This window comes from Sphaerodactylus townsendi, linkage group LG03 (assembly GCF_021028975.2).
Source record: "Sphaerodactylus townsendi isolate TG3544 linkage group LG03, MPM_Stown_v2.3, whole genome shotgun sequence".
Lineage (NCBI taxonomy): Eukaryota > Metazoa > Chordata > Lepidosauria > Squamata > Sphaerodactylidae > Sphaerodactylus > Sphaerodactylus townsendi.
The window spans coordinates 143,593,669-143,613,344 of record NC_059427.1 but is presented as its reverse complement, the minus strand read 5'-3'; the positions used below and the strand labels follow the sequence as shown (position 1 = coordinate 143,613,344).

Genomic DNA, 19,676 nt, shown 5'->3' with positions numbered 1-19,676 from the left:
AAGTTAGACGTTGCCTGCTTCTGTGTAGCAACCCTGGACTGTGGATGGATTGTTCAGATTTTTCAAGAAGTTGTTTCGGTAGCAGCAACCACCACAGCAAAAGGATTGTCAGCATGTGACTGAAGGTAAGCTGCAGCAGCCATTTCGTGACCGGCGTCACCTCCTGCAGCAGCCATTTTGCAGCTGTGCTCGCCCCACTGCGTCAGACTTCCAAAAATGCCTGCAGACTTTAAAAGGCTGGGCCGATCCCCTGGCAGCTGGAGGCAGGGCGCTCCGCCTGGGCCCGTCCATCTGCCCCCGCTTTGGTTGTTTCCCTGACTCTGACCCGCATCCTCACCAGCCCTGAGAGCCTCCGCCTTCTCTGCCTAGGTCAGGGGGTGGCTGCTTGCAGGGACCTCTCTGATGGAGCCAGTGGCATACCACTAATGGGGACATGCCGTTTTGTCATGTGGGGGGGCACCTGGAGGGCCCCACACCCAGCCTCTCCCGCGGTGCGGTGACCCTCCATGTAGGGGTGCACTCGCCGGCCCAGCTGGTTGCCGTGGCCGCAGGGTGGCTCCCCCCCACTCCAGGAGCCTGAGGAGGGCAGGAGCAGGCCTACCGCTGTGGCGCCCACCTGAACTGCTGAGCACCCCGGGCCTCCCTGCAGGCCAGCTTCTGCCCTCCTGGGAGGGCAGGAGCCAGAATGCAGGGAGGCCAGGGAGTGGAGGCTGGTCTCGGCAGAAGGTGGCCCAGGCTGGCATCTTGTAGGCAGGTCGGACCAGGAGATGGCCTGCCGCCACTGCATCCGTCCAAGTCGCCCTCGAGCTCCGCCTCTCCTGGCCTCCCTGCTGGCTCCTGTAAGTGGGGGGCGGGGAGTCGGATGGGAGGGTACGAGGAACCAGGAGGGGGGTCATGCTTCCGGGCACCATTTTGGTCTGGTACGCCACTGGACGGAACACAGAATGGAAAAAGAACATAAGAACATAAGAGCAAGCCTGCTGGATCAAACCAGAGTCCATCTAGTCCAGCTCTCTGCTACTCGCAGTGGCCCACCAGGTGCCTTTGGGAGCTCACAGGCAGGATGTGAAAGCAATGGCCTTCTGCTGCTGCTGCTGCTCCCGAGCACCTGGTCTGCTAAGGCATTTGCAATCTCAGATCAAGGAGGATCAAGATTGGTAGCCAGAGATCGATTTCTCCTCCATAAATCTGTCCAAGCCCCTTTTAAAGCTATCCAGGTGAGTGGCCATCACCCCCTCCATATTCCAAACACCAATCACGTATTGCGTGAAGAAGTGTTTCCTTTTATTAGTCCGAATTCTTCCCCCCAGCATTTTCAATGGATGCCCCCTGGTTCTAGTATTGTGAGAAAGAAACATTTCTCTCTGTCCACATTTTCTACCCCAGGCATAATTTCATAGACTTCAATCATATCCCCCCTCAGATGTCTCCTCTCCAAACTAAAGAGTCCCAAACGCTGCAGCCTCTCCTCATAAGGAAGGTGCTCCAGTCCCTCAATCATCCTCGTTGCCCTTCTCTGCACTTTTTCTATCTCTTCGATATCCTTTTTGAGATGTGGCGACCAGAACTGGACACAGGACTCCAAGTGCGGTCGCACCACGGCTTCATATAAGGGCATGACAATCCTTGCAGTTTTATTATCAACTCCTTTCCTAATTATCCCCAGCATAGAGTTTGCCTTTTTCACAGCTGCCAGGCATTGAGTCTCCAAACTCCAAACTCCAAAAGCAAAGAGGCTCCAAACATTTCCCTCCAGCAGAAACTGCATTTGCACGACGATGCACTGTTTCTCATAAGTTGCTCTGCGAAAAGCAGGGTGAACCTGCTCCCACTAAGGCCCGGAATTCAGGTTCTCCCTTTTCCGGCTGCCTCGGTTGTCTTTTCAGCCCGGGCTGCTGCAGTCCAGGCTGACTGCTTGCTCGCTCTTGTTCTCTCTCTGCTTCCGGTCTCCGGTCACACAGCACATCCTGCCAAGCGCCCTTCCCTCCTGCAGCGGCTGATCTCAACAAAAGCCAAACAAAGCTCTGCACACTCGTTTATTCCTAAGCCTGGCATGGCAAGCAGGAGCCGCACGCTGCTGCTGCTGCTGCTTCTTCTTCTGCTGCTGCTGCTGCTGCTGCTGCTTCTGCTGCTGCTGCTGCTGCTGCTGCTTCTGCTGCTGCTTCTTCTTCTGCTTCTTCTTCTTCTTCTGCTGCTGCTGCTTCTGCTGCTGCTGCTGCTTCTTCTTCTTCTGCTGCTTCTTCTTCTTCTTCTTCTTCTGCTGCTGCTGCTGCTTCTGCTGCTGCTGCTGCTTCTTCTTCTTCTGCTTCTTCTTCTTCTTCTTCTGCTGCTGCTGCTTCTTCTGCTGCTGCTGCTGCTGCTGCTTCTTCTTCTTCTGCTGCTTCTTCTTCTGCTGCTTCTTCCTCTTCTACTACTACTACTATCCAAAATGACCCCAGAAGAGCACGGTTTCCCCACCCCCTTGGGCAGAGGGCTGCATATGCACGCTGGGCTCTGGCTTCTTAAAAAACATAATGTTGAATTTACTCTTGTATGACTTGCCTTGATATTGTCCTAAAAGGTGTGTGCCTCAAAAGCACCTGGGAAGCTGGGTCTAATCTCCACCAAGCCTTCTTGCCCCCACCCCCACCCCCATTTCCGCTGTGAAGCAGCATCACGCAACTGGGCCATCATACATAGGAAACCCCATAGCTTCCAGTGCTTTCCATGTCCACACACAAAACACCTCTGTAGAACAACAGCATGGGGGAAATGTTTCCTTCGGGCTGAAAAATGCAGATATATGAAGGGAGGGAGCCATAATCTAGAGTTAAACTGTGGAAGGTTGCCAACGGGGGGTGGGGGGAGTGAAAGGAGACCCTTACCTTCCTTCAGCCCAAAGGCCTTTAAAGCCAGCAGCAGCAGCCAAGCGGTGTTCCATTGGCTTTTCATGGCGCTGGACGTGTCCTGCATCAATCAGAAACGGGGATGGGGTGATTATCAGGATGAAGCCAGGGCGCATCACCAAGTAAACTGCAAACAGGAAGTCAAGGTTTTACCATGGACCAGAGATTCCCAACACAGAGATTCCCACCACAGCCTACAAAGCACTGGACACCCCCATCCCACCCCTTTCCCCGCCCCTGCTTCTTACACAATTGCCTTGCCTTAGTTCAGGGGTCTTCAAACTATGGCCCCCCAGATGTTCATGAATTACCATCAGCCCTGCCACTTAGCCATGCTGGCAGGGGCTGATGGGAATTGTAGTCCATGAACATCTGGAGGGCCATAGTTTGAAGACCCCTGCCTTAGTTGGACTGCTGACAAACAACCTTCCAGATTCATCATTTCAACAACAACAACCACAAAACCTTTATTAGGCATAAGTTAAAATCTCTACAAACAATAATTCTGTACGTAGGTACAAAAATAGTCTAATATCCAGGTTGTAATAAAATATTATATACAAAACATCGGATATATGATACATTGTTTGGCGTCAAACCATTAAAATCCATTACATTCAGGAACGGCTCATGGTTATCTTTTTATAAAATCACATGTAAGCCCGTGTTTTTATAACTTATATAACTACCTAAGCTCAGGTTTTTGGTAGCATTTGTTGTTTATTACTTTTGCTAAGAAAGTTGCAACCTTAAGAGTTATTTCAGGGGACCGATCATTTAGTAAGTAAAATACTATGTGTGTTGCAGGTAGGCTAGGTTTTGTTTTAAGAAGTGGAGTAATATAAATACTACGTATAGAAGAGTAGAACTGACAGTTTAAAAGAATATGCTGGATTGAATCCACTTCATTTAATGGGCATGGACACCTTCTCTCGATTCATCATTTCAGCCTTCCCTGCAACCTTTAGCCTTTAGGTCGCTGAAAAGGTCACGTTTAAGAAGCAGAAATAAGAGCAGTCCTCGCCAATGCCCCCTCCAGGTTGTTTTTATTCTCTGTTACTCTTCTTTTCTAGTTTATGTTTGAAATTTCCCCTCTTTTCTCCCACACTTGGGCTTCCATTGTGTGTATGACTCCCCCTCCCTCCCCTTCCTTTGCATGCCACCCCTCCCTCCCACGGAGCAGCAGTGGCATAGGAGGTTAAGAGCTCGTGTATCTAATCTGGAGGAACCGGGTTTGATTCCCAGCTCTGCCGCCTGAGCTGTGGAGGCTTATCTGGGGAATTCAGATTAGCCTGTGCACTCCCACACATGCCAGCTAGGTGACCTGGGGCTAGTCACAGCTTCTCGGAGCTCTCTCCGCCCCACCTACCTCACAGGGTGTTTGTTGTGAGGGGGGAAGGGCAAGGAGATGGTCAGCCCCTTTGAGTCTCCTGCAGGAGAGAAAGGGGGGAGATAAATCCAAACTCCTCCTCCTCCTCCTCCTCTTCTTCTTCTTCCTTTGCATGCCACCCCTCCCCCCACTAGGGTGGGTGGGCCATGTCCAGATGCCGGGACCCTCCCCCTTCCTCCTTTCCCTTGCATGCCATCCCAGAGGACTCCCCCCCCCCTCCCCACCACCTGACCTGAGAACACAAGAAAGTTCTCATTGTAAGAATCCCGGGCCTATTTTTTCTCCTTTTAACAGGTTTCCTAAGCAACGGGAAGGCATCTGCATTAAACCGACAGCTAGTTAATGGTGAATAACTGAAGTTTGTCATACCAACATATTCACTCTCACACGCCTTTAAACTGGCACTTTGCAAATCATGCTTTTCCGGATACGAAAGAGGTCAAACCAGCGTCAAGAAGAGGATCTCTGCTGCATATTTTGTGACCAGGATACTAGAAGAGCCGTTGCTCTTGGCAGTTAAAGGACATTTTGTCCAGCAATTGTTAGGTAGCAGTTTAAGGAAAAGGTTCTCTCAGTGTGGTGCCGGTTTTGGTTTTTAGAAGTTAGGGCTGGATAGAAAAAAACAACAACCCTCGGATCGCCAGAATGGTGTAGTAGTTAAGAGCAGGCGCACTATAATCTGGAGATCCAGGTTTAATTCCCTGCTCTGCCACTTGAGCTGTGGAGGCTTATCTGGGGAACCAGATTAGCTTGTGCGCTCCCACACATGCCAGCTGGGTGACCTTGGGCTAGTCACAGTTCTTCGGAGCGCTCTCAGCGCCACCCACCTTACAGGGTGTTTCTTGTGGGGGTGGGGAAGGGAAAGGAGATTATAAGCCCCTCTGGGTCTCCTTACAGGAGAGAAAGGGGGATACAAATCCAAACTCTTCTTCTATTGAGGGTTAGACAACTGCATTCACGTTGGGGCAGTCCACTCTAAAACATTAAGTTTTTTTTTACAGTATTACTGATGACATTTGAGCATTATAATAAAGCACTTGATAAAAGCTCACAGAATGGGAGCAGGAGGGAGAATCAGGATCCGCTGACCTCCCCCAATAACCAGACTTTTCGGTTCAGAAATCGGTTTATTGAAAGGGCAGTGCAAACAGGATACAAGCAAGTTCTTGCTGGAACTAAGTTACACTAAGCAAGCTGCGGTTAATATTCTTTTCGCCAGCATCCCAGCAGAGTGAGATCACTAGAAATGGTCCCAGGTCATGAAAAACCTTCAAGGCCAAATCGGAGATACAGTCCAGGTGCAGCCGGTCTTGGAGGGGGGGAAGAGAACTTTCACACCTCCCACCGTCTCATGGCAAGGACCAGGAGAGAGCTGCCATCTTGACAGGATCTTGACAGGGAGCTAAGAGACTTCCTTAGCACCCTTTCTCTATCACTACACCCCAGGTTTCCCACAGAAAGATCCTACCTGTGAAAGTAATCAAATCAAAATCATTTTTATTTCACGTACAATTCCTCACGTACTCAAGAACAGCAAAAAGAAACAGAAATACATAATTCAGCAATAATAATTCACGAATCAAAGATAGTACATAGTACAAAATATATAGTCAATATTACTGACTGAGGGGATATTCGCAGGAATTAAATAATTTATATGAAATTTTTTCCTGTGACTTAGATTTAAAATCCTGTTACACCTAAAATTGCGTGGATACAAATGGATTGAAAAGTACAGAGATTGGGATAGTGATGGAAATAAAAGTTTTAGGTACTTATAAAGAGGCCTCTACAGTATTGACACAGGAAGGAAGCCAATAAGGACTGACGGCTTAAAACTGCTGACTTCCGGCCAAGTCTAAAAAAACCGGATTTCTGGCCAAGTCTGGCTAAAAACTGGACTTCCCAGCCAAGTTGTCTAAAATTAATCTGATCTCTCTCTCCCTTCCCTTGACTATCATCTGGCCGCAGGATATCTCTTTTTTTTCTTTTACAGATGGAGTGCACAGAAACGCTGCCGTTGCCCGTGTGGTTTTCTGGTTATGCTGCCCGACAAAATATGAGTCCAGTAAAATCTTTGTGGATTTAGGCCGGTTAAGGCAGACAGGACAGGACTAAGGATTTCCTTTCGGGGCTGTTCGTACATGGGGCATCTAAAAAACATGTGATCGGTAGTGTCAATTTCGCCTAGGGGGCAGGGGCAAAGCCTTTTTTCGTAAGGAACTTTCTTATATTTTCCCTCTAGCAGTAATGAGGGAAGAGAGTTACATCTGGCCAATGTAAAAGATCTTCTTGTATTACTGTTTTCCAAAAAGAACAGATATGGTGCTGTACTAACTTGCCATCTTAAATGTTCCGGTGCAAGGAATTTACCGTAAGTAAAATTAGAGCCAGCGGGGTGTAGCGGCTGCCCCTGATTGTGTCCTGAATTCTGTGCCTTGAGAATGGTTAAGCAAGCTGCGTTAATGTGATACTGAATTATCCATTGCCGATATTATTTACAACACTGAGCAGCATTCTACTGAAGAAGTCATCTATGAAAACGCTTTATCGCGAACGGCATTATAGAATGGCTTTCCTCTGAATACTTTGTGTTCTAGAGAAGGAGTACAGCACTACTCAAGTTCCCTATTATTGCAGCTAGGACTGCAACTAAGGGAATTTTTTGATTCATACATGTTTTGTATACATTTGTATGGTGGAATGTTTTGTATGTTTACACTGTTCTAGATAACTGGGCACCTGTATTACTTTTTCCTTCACTAAGCAAATGGTTTAGCTCAACACAGGATGTTTGTATGATAGTAGCAGTAGGACTGGCGGTGGTTTCATATTTATAATTGCTATCTAGTACGCTAGTCCTCATCATAATAGTTACATAGAACTGGGTTTGATTCCCCACTCTGCCACTTGAGCTTTGGAGGCTTATCTGGTGAACTAGATTAGCTTGTGCAATAGGAGGATTGACAGCCCGGCTTTAGATGCACTCATGCAGCCAGACAAAGATGTCCAACACACATTTCAGTTGTTGTGCAAGAGTTTTAGGAATTCCCAGTCAATTAAGCCATTATCTAGTCTATACACTCAGCAGGCTACACGTGGGGGAGCCAGGAAACAAAATCGAGTTCACCAGATTACAGTCCGCCGCTCATGTAGAGGAGTGGGAAATCAAACCCAGTTCTCCAGATTAGAATTCACTGCTCTCAACCACTACACTGTGCTGGCAGAGAGTGGTATGCTCAGTGGGAAACAGCCTACTGTTGGTCCCTGACCCCAAAACTATCCCACAGTCCTGAACCAGGGCCATGAATTCTTGGCTATGGCTTTGTGGGACTTTCTTTCTAGTGAGACCCAGGCCACATGGGATCTGTTGAAGTTCCGCAGGGCCCATAAGACCAAGATGTCCCACCAGGGTTGAATACAGCAACGGGTTCCATCTTATGGACCACCTCCCTTTCTTTCTTACTTTACCTTATTTATAGGTTTTATTTCCCTTTTCTTTATTTGGAGTTTTCGTAGCTTCTTGTCCTCTCTGTTTCCCATTTTTGTAGCAGTTTCATGACGTCATCAGCGTTTTTTAAGAATGTAAATAGTAATGTAAATAGTATTGAGGATTTTAACCTTTAACATATAATTTTAATTGTTGACATATTACTGTAAACTGTTCTGAGCCCAATTTGTTTGGGAACGGGCGAGTTAAAAATCAAACCGCATTTAATTCTCCAGATACTTCAGACTGAGAGCGCTAAAAATAAATAGAACTCATGCGCATCACAACTAATCGAAGTCAAAAATAGCATCGGCATTAATTAACAGCATGGTATTAATTACCAGCATTAATTAACAGGGAGTGAGGGTTTCTTGTTAGGGATTGATGTCCCAGGCACCAGCCCAAAGGAGCTTGTGACCCTTACCAAATATGCAGTGTGATGTCTTTAGTACCAGCCAATCAGTGCTTGCAATCCATGCGCTGTACAGAGGAGGGGTTTACTCAGTGGTGGGATTCAGCAGGTTCGCACCACTTTGGCAGAACTGGTTGTTAAAATGGTGCTTATAAACAATTAGTTGTTATATCCCACCATATCCCAAAGGGACTGCATTTTCCTAAGCCTAAAGCATGGCTTGCAACAGAAACCCAAGTGCAGGAGGAGCAGCGAGCCACAGGGCTGGTCCCAAACACATGGCCGATAGTTGCCATGCATCAATATGCCCGTAATGGATTGATGGGCAACGCTCCAATACAAACATGCTGAACCAAATGTGGGCCAGAGTGGCGGCTCATATGCAACATTTTCTTGGGAGTCTTGGCAGCGGCCTGGCTGTTCTCCTGATATGGCTGCCAACCTCCAGGCGGTGCCTGGGGATCCTGCTGAATTACCTCTGATGTCCAGACTGCAGGAACCAGCCCCCCTCTAAAGAAAACGGCTTTTTTGGCAGACCTCGTGATTTTCTATCCAGCTGGCAGGGCCAGACCGCCGAACCTTCCAAGGGACTCCCTTGGGCTCAACCGCAGCTCCCCAGGGGAGTGGTGGGCTTGCCAACATCCAGCCGGGAGAAATCCTGGCATGAACCCCGACTTCCAGCCTGCAGGGACCGGACCAGTTAGCTCCCTTGGGGGAAAGGGTTGCCGTGGGGCGGGGTGGGGTAGGGAGGTGTTGCCCCCCGCTGAGCTCCTGCCCTTTCCAACCCTCCGCGGATCCCCTACCTAGTAGGTAAGGAAGGGGCCCGGCGGGGCATTTCGACCCTGGGCTCCAACCACTCCACCAGGCTGCCCCAGCCTTGCTGAGCGCCCCCCCCCCCCCGCCGGGGCCCCTCGCTCGCTCGCTTGCTCGCTCACCCAGCCAGCCAGCCAGTCCAGGCGCTGCGGCCGGAGTCCCGGGGCGCCTCCACGGGCTGCGCCCTCCTCCTCCTCTCCTCCTCGTCCTCCTCCTCCGGCAGCGGATGCCCGGGCGGGGCTTGGGCCCACCACAGCCCGCCCTCCTTATCGGCCCGGCAGGCGGCGGCGGCTGGGGCGCGCCCGAGGGTTCTCCAAGAGGTCTCCAAAGGGCCGGCTCGGGGCGCAGCGGCGGCCGCCACCAGGGCGCACGATCGGGGCCCGGAGAGGGAGGGAAGGAGGCGGCCCTGCCCGGCAGCGCGGATGAGGAGGGCGGCGCGGCAGCGTCTTCGCTCGATCCCCGCGTCGCTGAGCCGGCGCTGACTCGGATGGGCGCTCCCCAGCCCGGCCCACGCGTCTCGCCCGGGCTGGCCTCCTCCTGGCCGTGCGCCCGAGACGCGCACAGAGCAGGGGCGCCCCCGAAGCCGCTGGGCTGCCAGCCAGCCAGCCAGCCAGCCTCCAGGGGCCAGCCCTACCACGAGGCTGGGGCAGCTACCCCCAAGTCAGTCGGAGACGCAGACGTGCACCTGGAGGGCTCCCGGCACACCAGGACCCCCTGCGGGGATCTTTCAGGAAATCCCCCCCAAGCGTTGTTGCCTGTGTCTGAATTTTTCCACTTTTATAGCTCAAGAAATCGCCCAAACCCGGACTCACAAAACCTCATGAAAAAGCAACTAATTACAGTGGCACCTCGGTTTTCATCGGTTTCGGTTTCATCGGTTTCGGTTTTCATCGATTTTTTTTTCAGTAAAACATTTGTCTGGGTTTTCATCGATTTGCAGTCAGGTGCAGGGGTTTGTGGAGAAAAATCACCCGGACAAAGCTGTCGCAGGCCGTGTCTGCAACTTGTTTAACAACAATGTCTTGCCCCATTTCAGACAAATCTTAAGGAGGCGTCAGAAACAGACCTCTTTGGTCCACTGGCTCTGAAGCTGGTCCTGGTGTTATTGTTTGTTACTGTTTTCAGATTAAACACTATATTTATTCACCAAAAATGTGTTTTTGGTATGTTGTTTGGAGTGCCTAGAACGGATTAATTGGATTTACATGGATTCCTATGGAAAAGTTTGCCTCAGTTTTCATCGTTTTTGGTTTTCATTGATTCTTTTCGGACGGATTGCCAACAAAAAACGAGGTTCCACTGTAGTCCCAATATTAGGCTAACCATAAAGTTCACTACTACCCATGAGATCAAGAATGCTGCTAGGCTCAGCCTTGGAAAACGCCCTCATGTTATGTGGCCAAAACCCCAGGACGTGAATCAACCATCCTGTGAGGTCAGGGTCAGTGCCCACAAGTCACTCAAATGGCATTCTTCTGAGGCTAAGAGTATTTTATTCATTCATTTATTTATTTCAAATTTATAGTAAGAGAACATAAGAACAAGCCAGCTGGATCAGACCAGAGTCCATCCAGTCCAGCACTCTGCTACTCGCAGTGGCCCACCAGGTGCCTTTGGGAGCTCACAGGCAGGAGGTGAAAGCAATGGCCTTCTGCTGCTGCTGCTCCTGAGCACCTGGTCTGCTAAGGCATTTAAGAACATAAGAACGAGCCTGCTGGATCAGACCAGAGTCCATCTAGTCCAGCACTCTGCTACTCGCAGTGGCCCACCAGGTGCCTTTGGGAGCTCACCTGCAGGAGGTGAAAGCAATGGCCTTCTGCTGCTGCTGCTCCTGAGCACCTGGTCTGCTAAGGCATTTGCGATCTGAGATCAAGGAGGATCAAGATTGGTAGCCACAGATCGACTTCTCCTCCGTAAATCTGTCCAAGCCCCTTTTAAAGCTTGGAGTAGCAGAATTCTTGGGCGTGTGGATAGTAGTGAACTTTATCGTGTGCCCAATATTGGGACTAGTCCATTGTTCTTTTTTTGTGAGCCCAGGTTTGGGCAATTTCTTGAGTGATAAAAGTGGAATAACTTAGATGCAATGCATAAAAGCTTCGGGGAATTCATTTAAAGATACAGGTGCTGGTTGACTAAGTGCCATTCAGGTGCTTGTGTATATATTCGATAGCCTCCAGGTCTAAAGTGTGCATTTAAATTTTGATTTTTTAAAAATGGATTGCATGTCTTTTATCTATAAACTGCCTGGAGCTCTATCAGGAAGAAAGGCAGCTAATAAATGTTTTAAATGCATTAATACATAAATAATAGTATGCCAAAAAAGTATTATTTTGAAATGGAGTGTAAGGAAAAATGACTGAATTGCTTAGAGACAGCTGGGTGTTCTGACAGCCTGTGTAAGAAAGGCCTGCGGCAGGGTCAAAAATATACACCTTGGCTGGAGGCGCCCTAGATTTTGAGGCCCCAGGCTTCGGCCTGTGGAGCCTATAGGTAAATCTGGCACTGGTTGCCAGTCTCCAGGAGGGGCCTGGAGATCACAGCTGATCTCTAGATTACAGCTATCAGTTCTCCTGGAAAAAATGGCCGCTTCGGAGGGGGGGGTGTCCTTTTTTTTACCCCACTGAGGCCTCTCCCTTCCCAAATCTCTGCCCTCCACCCCAAAATCTCCAGGAATTTTTCCACCCAGAGCTGGCAACCCTATGTCAGCATTTGGTTTAAAAATCCACTCTGCTCTCATCCTGGACGGCCCCAAAGTCAACATGCTCCAGTCGATTGTTTATTCCGTCTTTTTTAATTTCACTTTTGACATATTTCCAAAGGAGGACAAAGTAGCAGCTGCATCAGACGGACTATCGCTGGTGAGGCCAGCACAAAGCCCAAAGACATCGATGCACAAGACAATCGGTGATGTACACACACACACACACACACATTCTCCAGGGACTTCCGAGCATTCCCAGCTGAGGAGTGTGCAGGACTCACACTGGGGTTTGTTTCCACGGCTAGGACAGCTCCAGAGAGAAACAGCCGGGGTTCCCCTATTCCGGCATTTGGAAAAGGGCCGCCGTGTAGTGATAACACTGGTGCCGGAGGCTGGGAGACAAGACCCCCACATCCTTAGTGGTGGACAGGTTGCCACGTGTGATTTACTCAACAGGGTGCTCGGACTCTTGGGAACCTCTTGGCATCTCTGTGACTACGGTTGATATCTTGTACATAGGTTCACAGATGGCGACGCAGATCTTACAGTGTCTGATGGTCGAAAGAAGGGATCCCCAACCTTTTTGAGGCTGTGGGCAGTTTCGGAATTCTGACACAGCGGAGTGGGCACAACCACAAAACAGCTGTCTCAGGAGGGGACCCTACAAAATGGCTGCTGCAGAGGAAGCCCACGTGGAGGGAAGAATGCAACGGGAAAGAGAAAGAATAAAGCCAAGGCTGCGAGGGGAGCAACCACTGAAACCAAGTTATTTTCATTTGCCCAGCCAATTAGATCTCTGGTGGCCAGTTAGAAGCTGAGCTGGGCAAGTAGAAGAAGAACAAGAAGAGTTTGGGTTTATATCTCCCCTTTCTCTCCTGTACAGAGACTCAAAGGGGTTTACAATCTCCTTTCCCTCCCCCTCCCACAAACACCCTGTGAGGTGGGTGGGGCTGAGAGAGCTCAGAAGATCTGTGACTTGCCCAAGGTCACCCAGCTGGCATGTGTTGGAGTACTAAAAAATCTGAGGCCAGCCCAGCCTAGGAAACATGGACTGTATATATAGTGACACAAGGCAATGAACTAATTGGTATATGCAATTAGTTTGAGTCTAAAGTCAATAGAAAATTCATACACTATATATACAGTCCATGTTTCCTAGGCTGGGCTGGCCTCAGATTTTTTAGTATTGGTTTGACGGTATATATTTGCTGATCTGTTTAATGTGTGGGAGTACACAAGCTAATCTAGTTCCCCAGATAAGCCTCCACAGCTCAAATGGCAGAGCGGGGAATCAAACCCGGTTCTCCAGATTAGAGTGCACCTGCTCTTAACCACTACACCCCTGCTTAACCACTGCCACACCTGGCCCCATCCATTTTTTTAAAGGGCGCTATGTTGGGGACCCCTGGTCTAAGCACAAGGATATTTTGCAAACACTTCCTTTTTGTCACACACACACAGACACACGCACAAACGTGCCCCCTAGCACAGGGAGCTGATTTCGCTCTTGCTGCACCCCCATTTGCAGCAGGCGTTGCTGAGCCCGGCCATCACGTCGCGAGCGCCACGGTCCAAGGCCCAGGTCTCTTCCGAGGGACTGCGGCCTCTCCAGCTCCCAAAATAATCCGAAGCGTCCTTTGCGGGGACGTGGATTGAGTCCCATTCGTTGGAGGAAGAAGTTGTGACAAAGGCTTCTGAGGAATCGCCTCCGGGAAGGCCTCCGAGATCTCCTGCAACAAAAGACCAACATGGAGACACGGGAGCAGCACTGAAGGCTAAGCAAAAGGGAGCACCGGGGGACAGGCTGGCCAGCTTCCTTTGACAATAAATATTTTTCAAAAAGGCGAAAGATTTATGCGATCTGAAGAGAAACCAGATTATACCTTCGTTTCTCCTCGTGTCATGGACTATCTCCTCATTTCCCCAAAGTTGAGATCATCTGTTTTACCCTTCCAGATCCTTCCAAACCCCATCCCCTTAAGGCTGTGGTGGCGAACCTTTGGCACTCCAGATGTTATGGACAACAATTCCCATCAGCCCCTGCCAGCATGGCAATTCCCATCAGCCCCAGCCAATTGGCCATGCTGGCAGGGGCTGTTGGGAATTGTAGTTTATAACATCTGGAGTGCCAAAGGTTTGCCACCACTGCCCTATGCCCTTCTTCCATAGCTCAAGCCATGTTTGGCACCTCTGCATAGTCGATTTCGAATACCTTTAATGGCATATAAATAGTTTAACATTAACATTGCCACCTTGTTTAGAGACTTGTATACCCTTTCCAACATAAGGATCTCAGCCGCCACGTCTTCCTGAACCTTCTTTGTGTTGAAATGCTCCGCCAGAGTCTAGCCCAGTGGTTCTCAGCCTTCCTAATGCCGCGACCCTTTAATACAGCTCCTCATGTTGGGGTGACCCCCAACCCTAACATTTATCCATTTTACAGATGGAGAACACTGATGCAGAGAGTCTTAGGTGACCCCTGTGAAAGGGTCGTTCAACCCCCCGAAGGGGTCGCGACCAGTGGTGGGATCCAAAAATTTTAGTAACAGGTTCCCATGGTGGTGGGATTCAAACAGTGGCGTAGCGCCAATGGGGCTGGGCGGGGCACGACGGGGGCGTGGCCGGGCATTCCGGGGGCGGGGCATTAATCATTTCTCTGATACTGTAAAAAACTCTTACTGATAAAAAATGTTCCTAATTTCCAGCTGGTCTCTTTCTGTCCATAATTTAGACTCATTATAGCAAGTCCTATCGTCTCCTGCCAACACAAACAACTACTTCTCCTCTAATTGACTGCCTGTCAAATACTTCATACTTTCAAATAGTTAATTTTGTTTCTAGAAATCAAAAGGAGGAGACTTCCCTTAAACAAGGAACTTTACCATATTTCTAAAACGTGTTTTTAAAACAGCCCAACAGGGAGAATTATCCCGTTTTCTACCTTCGCTAACCAGTCACATAGGAAACAACAGGACTTTATGATTTTGGGACCTAATGGGATTTCTAACGGAAAAGCAGACCCAGTTAGTAACCCCCTCTCGGCACACACAGATAATTAGTAACCCACTCTCGGGAACTGGGGAGAACCTGCTGGATCCCACCTCTGGTCGTGACCCACAGGTTTAGACCCACAGGTTGATCTAGTGCCTGCCTTCCCCCACTTCTGATTCTCTTTTAGCATTAGCGAATCTTACTTAAGGGCCGCCATCATCAAAACCATTATTCCCTGCACAGTTAAACATCAAACTGGCGGGGGGGGGGGGGGGGGAGCATTTATATTGCTCCGGATGGCCGTTAGCAAGACTTGACTTTTTGTTTCCAGTTCATGCCACAGGAAACAAAATGGCCGGCGCAACTTTAGAAAAAGGCAAGTCTCGCTAATAATCATCTGGAGCCGTAGAAATGCTCTTTCCCCCCAAAGTTTGATGTTTAACAGTGCATGGAATAACGGTTTTGATGAAAGCCGTGCTTAAACAAGATTCTCTAACACTAGATTCTCTAACGCTCTGGGCACTTCCGCACATGCAGAGTGATGCACTTTCAATCCACTTTCAATGCACGTTAAAGCTGGATTTTACTGTGTGAAATAGCAAAATCCACTTGCAAACAATTGTTAAAGTGCACTGAAAGTGGATTGAAGTTGCATTATTCTGCATGTGCGAAAGTCTGACTCTCACTAAGGGCCTTTCCCCACTCTTGTCGTTCCCCTCTATGCCACGCCAGCGCAGCATCCCAGGTGCGCGCCCGGCCGTCCCCACAAAAGGCGCCGTTAAGAAGAGCGCCTGGGATGCTGCGCGCTGAGGGGCGCGACAGCAGCAGCTTCGGGGTGGCTGCGCTGTCGCCGCCCCCCTCAGTGGGGAGTGCCGAGGGACCCCGTGCTACTCTCCTCGAGTAGCGCGGGGCTTAAGGAAAGTGGGAAAAGGCCCTAAAAGAGAGATTCTGGACTTTTTACATGCAGAAACATGTGCATTAAACTTCTGCTGAAGAAGGCATGACCGCACTTTGCTCTTTATGTTGAAAGGGGCATCATCACAGTTTCCCCTCCCTAGCCAGACAGCAGCTGGCTCTTATCAGGGTTCTGGCCATTGGAATGGCACAGCCTGTGAAAGCTTCCACTTTTGGGGAAAACTGTCAGGGGGACAGGGGGCATAGAGCGGAATACAGACCGCTGCTTAGTGTGGGAACTTCAGATTCAGCGAAACCTCTGGAGCGGGCCTGTTCATTTACCTTGTTGCAATAATCCTGATTTTGGCAAACACGAGTCTGGTTATTGGGAGGAAGAAGAAGAAGAAGAGTTTGGATTTATACCCCACCTTTCTGTCCTGTTAAGGAAACTCAAGGTGGCTTACAAGCTCCTTTCCCTTCCTCTCCCCACAACAGACACCTTGGGAGGCAGGTGGGGCTGAGAGAGTCCAGAGAGAACTGTGACTAGCCCAAGGTCGCCCAGCAGGAATGTAGGAGTGTGGAAACACATCTGGTTCCCCAGATAAGCCTGCGCCACTCAGGTGGAGGAGTGGGGAATCCAACCCGGTTCTCCAGATTAGAATCCACCTGCTCTTCTTAACCACTAAACCACACTCGATCTCCCAGTCACTCATTGACCTTGGGCCAGTCACAGTTCTCTCTGGACTCCTTCAGCCCCACCTACCTCACAAGGTGTCTGTTGTGGGGAGAGGAAGGGAAAGGAGCTTGTGAGCCACCTTGAGTCTCCTTACAGGAGAGAAAGGTGGGGTATAAATCCAAACTTTTCTTCTTCATGTTGTGTGAATGCCAAAGCCAAGCAAAAGCTTTTGATTGGAAGCAACCCTGGAATCTCGTCTCTTGGTTATTTACTTGATTTCTACCCCACCTTTCCCCCCAATTCTCCTGCAATTTACCCTCACACCAATCTGTAAGGTAGTAGGTCAGGTCGAAGGCATGTAACTGTCCTGAGGCCACGCAGCGGACTTCCACGGAAGAGTGTGGAATTCCAGGCCGGCTCTCTCAGATCCTAGTCTTGCATGCTTAACCACTAAACCACACTGCCTCTGTCTTCATAACCACCTCATGCCTCGTCCCTCTTCCTGTACCAACAGGCTACAATGAAGACTTCAAAAAATTAGTTCTCCCACTGGAGTAGCAATTTACTTTTAAGTAACCAAAATAAATTTATAATTTTACAAACAGTAACCAAATGTTTTGGAAAAATTGTTTTCATTCTCCCATTGGAGTAATATATATAAACATAAGTTAGAACAGCATGGCAAAGTAATCTCAATGTAAATATAACAGCTGGCCAGATTCTAGATAATTAACCAACTGGCCTTGTTAAACTTCACGGCTGTTAAAGGCAGGTCAGGGTTTTTCAAAATACAATAATGGTTACAATCAGTGAGGACAACGCTCTGCAATTGGTTTGTTCTTATGCCTCTCGAAAGGACTTTCCTTGAAGTTTAACAAGGCCAGTTGGTTAATTATCTAGAATCTGGCTAGCTGTTATATTTTTTGAAGTCTTCATTGTAGCCTGTTGGTACAAGTTTTCTTCATCTTCACTTTTGTGTGTACCTTCCCCTCTTGCTTAGCATGGAGGGATCGTCCCTCTTCCTGGCACAATGCCCACCACTCACCTGACCGTCTCCACCGGGATCCTCCGCATGTGAAAATGACAGCACGGATGAACTCCCGGCCGCACAGTTTTACGCTGTATGGCGGCATCCTGGCTTCGCTCTCCAGCCTCATCTCAGACCACAGAACCCCGAGGAGCAGCGCCAGGAGGAGTCTGTGCATGGCTGGGTGCGTAGGCAGGATGGGAACACAAGCACCAGCCACAGCTCGGACACACCTGCCTGCTTCTCAGAGCACACCTTGCAGGTCTTTATAGCCTCCAGATGCGTGAGCAAGGTGGACAGGACATCCTTCCTTGCTATCAACCCAATTATCGGCAGGGAGGGGATGGAGACCTTTCTGGACATAGGCAGGGAGCCTGGCCATCCGCAACATGAGCTTCTGAGAGATAACCTTTTCCTCCCTATCAGCATAGCAAGCGTGATGAATTGTGTCTGTCACTTACCTGTCCTTTCCAGGTCCCCATTAACATGCATGACCAGACTCAAGAGCGGGAGGAGGGAGAGGGAGAGTGATTCTCAATGACTTCCCATTCCCTTCTCCGGCACAGATGAGCATTTGCAGATGCAGATTTGCAAAGGATGGCTCATAGAATGATAGAGTTGGAGGAGACCCCAAGGGCCATCAAGTCCAACCCCCTGCAATGCAGGAACACATAATCAAAGCACTCCTGACCAGAGGTGGGATCCAGCAGGTTCTCACCAGTTCCCGAGAGTGGGTTAGTAATTATTTGTGTGTGCCGAGAGCGGGTTACTAATTGGGTCTGCTTTTCCGTTAGAAATTCCATTAGGTCCAAAAATCATAAAGTCCTGTTGTTTCCTATGTGGCTGGTCAGCGAAGGTAGAAAACGGGATAATTCTCCCTGTTGGGCTGTTTTAAAAACATGTTTTAGAAATATGGTAAAATTCCTTGTTTAAGGAAAGTATCCTCCTTTTGATTTCCAGAAACAAAATTGATTTCCAGAAATAAAATTGAACCCATGACTCCTGGTCCTCATCTCTGGAGCAGCAGAAAACAAGCTTGCTCCCTCCCCAACATGACATCCCTTCAAACATCTAAAAAGGACTATCATGTCACCTCTTAACTTATTTTCACCAAACTGAACGTACCCAGTTCCCTAAGTCTCTCCTCGGTATTGAGGTTCTTGAATTCATCTGGGCCCCTTCCTCCGCTATGGCCTGCCACGTGTGAAGCTATTGGAGATTCACCAGACCCGCCTTGCCTTTGGGCAGGATAAACAAAGGCAGGGCATGTGTTAAAAGTCTGTTCTGGAATATTTTAACTTTCTTACAGCTCCTATATATCATGAGCTTTTCTTTTGAGCCCGGGGAAACACGCTACCTTGGGCAGAACGTGTCTCTAGCCCAGAGTTCCTGTCCATGCGGAAGAGCAGGCATTGATTCATTTTCTCTCTCTAGTGCAGTGATGGCGAACCTTTTCGAGACCAGTGCCCAAACTGCAACCCAAAACCCACTTATTTATCGCAAAGTGCCAACACGGCAATTTAATCTGAATAATGAGGTTTTAGTTTAGAAAAAACAGTTGGCTCCGAGGCATGCGTTACTCGGGAGTAAGCTTGGTGGTAGTCGGTGGCTTTGCTTTGAAGCAATCGTGCAGCTCTTCCAACGGGTGAATCACGACCCTAGGAGTGTTTACTCAGAAGCAAGCCCCATTGCCAGCAAACTGGTATTTCTACTCCCAGGTAAAGGATCGCGCTTTAGTTCTTCGCATGAAAATCAGTGGGGTTTAACAGCGCTTAACAGGGTTACCTACACTTCCTCCCCAAAGCTACGTCTTAGGTTTAATCCTAATAATTGAGGCCAGCCTAGATGTGTGGGAGGGGGCAACTCTGTTTGCGCGTGCCCACAGAGAGGGCTCTGAGTGCCACCTCTGGCACCCATGCCATAGGTTCACCACCACTGCTCTAGTGCCTTGTATTTAACTGAAACGGTTTGCTCTGTAACACCTCTTGTTGCTATATTTCCTGCCTCCTCATACAATTCTCACCTTTGACATTTTTTTTAGCTGGTAGCAATAGGAAAGTTACACCCCCTATAGTTAAATGCATTCTTTCCATTCTTAAAATTAGGCACTTTGACTTCTTCAGAGAATGGACTCTATGACATTATACCCCGCTGAAGTCTCTTCCCACCAAACCCCATCTTCCTCAGTCTTCACCCCCAAATTTCCAGGAATTTAATGACCAGAAATTGGCAACCATATGCTCTGTCCCCCTTCTCCAAATTGCCCACGGGCTCAATCAGGCTGCAGATTGAGTCTTCTTCTCTCTGCACTACCCGGCAAAAGGAAGGAATTGATCCTCCTTGATCTGAGATTGCAAATGCCTTAACAGTCCAGGTGCTCGGGAGCAACAGCCGCAT

At 49.0% G+C, this 19,676-nt stretch overlaps 2 protein-coding genes across 3 annotated transcripts in view; both read right to left on the bottom strand.

The window, feature by feature from the left end:
* Positions 1-9,268, bottom strand: part of IL27RA (interleukin 27 receptor subunit alpha) — a 43,363-nt gene extending 34,095 nt beyond the window's left edge. Inside the window, exons 1-2 of one of the 2 annotated variants that reach the window (XM_048492269.1) lie at positions 9,113-9,268; positions 2,865-2,946 (exon numbers count right to left, since the gene is read on the bottom strand). In XM_048492269.1, the coding sequence (XP_048348226.1) occupies positions 2,865-2,931 (67 nt within the window). In that variant the 5' untranslated portion in view covers positions 2,932-2,946; positions 9,113-9,268. Of the gene's footprint in view, positions 1-2,864; positions 2,947-8,189; positions 8,265-9,112 lie in introns of those variants that run through there. The other variant, XM_048492268.1, reaches the window with a different exon arrangement.
* A 3,670-nt stretch (positions 9,269-12,938) lies between these two features.
* Positions 12,939-17,507, bottom strand: RLN3 (relaxin 3). The gene is made up of 2 exons (XM_048491110.1): positions 17,298-17,507; positions 12,939-13,421 (listed from the first exon to the last, which is right to left on the bottom strand). Exons 1-2 carry the CDS (start codon positions 17,455-17,457, stop codon positions 13,174-13,176), a joined length of 408 nt encoding a protein of 135 aa, XP_048347067.1. The 5' UTR covers positions 17,458-17,507; the 3' UTR covers positions 12,939-13,173.
* Positions 17,508-19,676: the final 2,169 nt, after the last annotated feature.

Excerpts from the sequence above, each read along its gene's own strand:
- RLN3 (XM_048491110.1), bottom strand. The coding sequence starts at position 17,457 with ATGCACAGACTCCTCCTGGCGCTGCTCCTCGGGGTTCTGTGGTCTGAG. Across the intron at positions 13,422-17,297 it reads ATCCCGGTGGAGACGGTCAG|GAGATCTCGGAGGCCTTCCC; the intron begins GTGAGTGGTGGG and ends CTTTTGTTGCAG.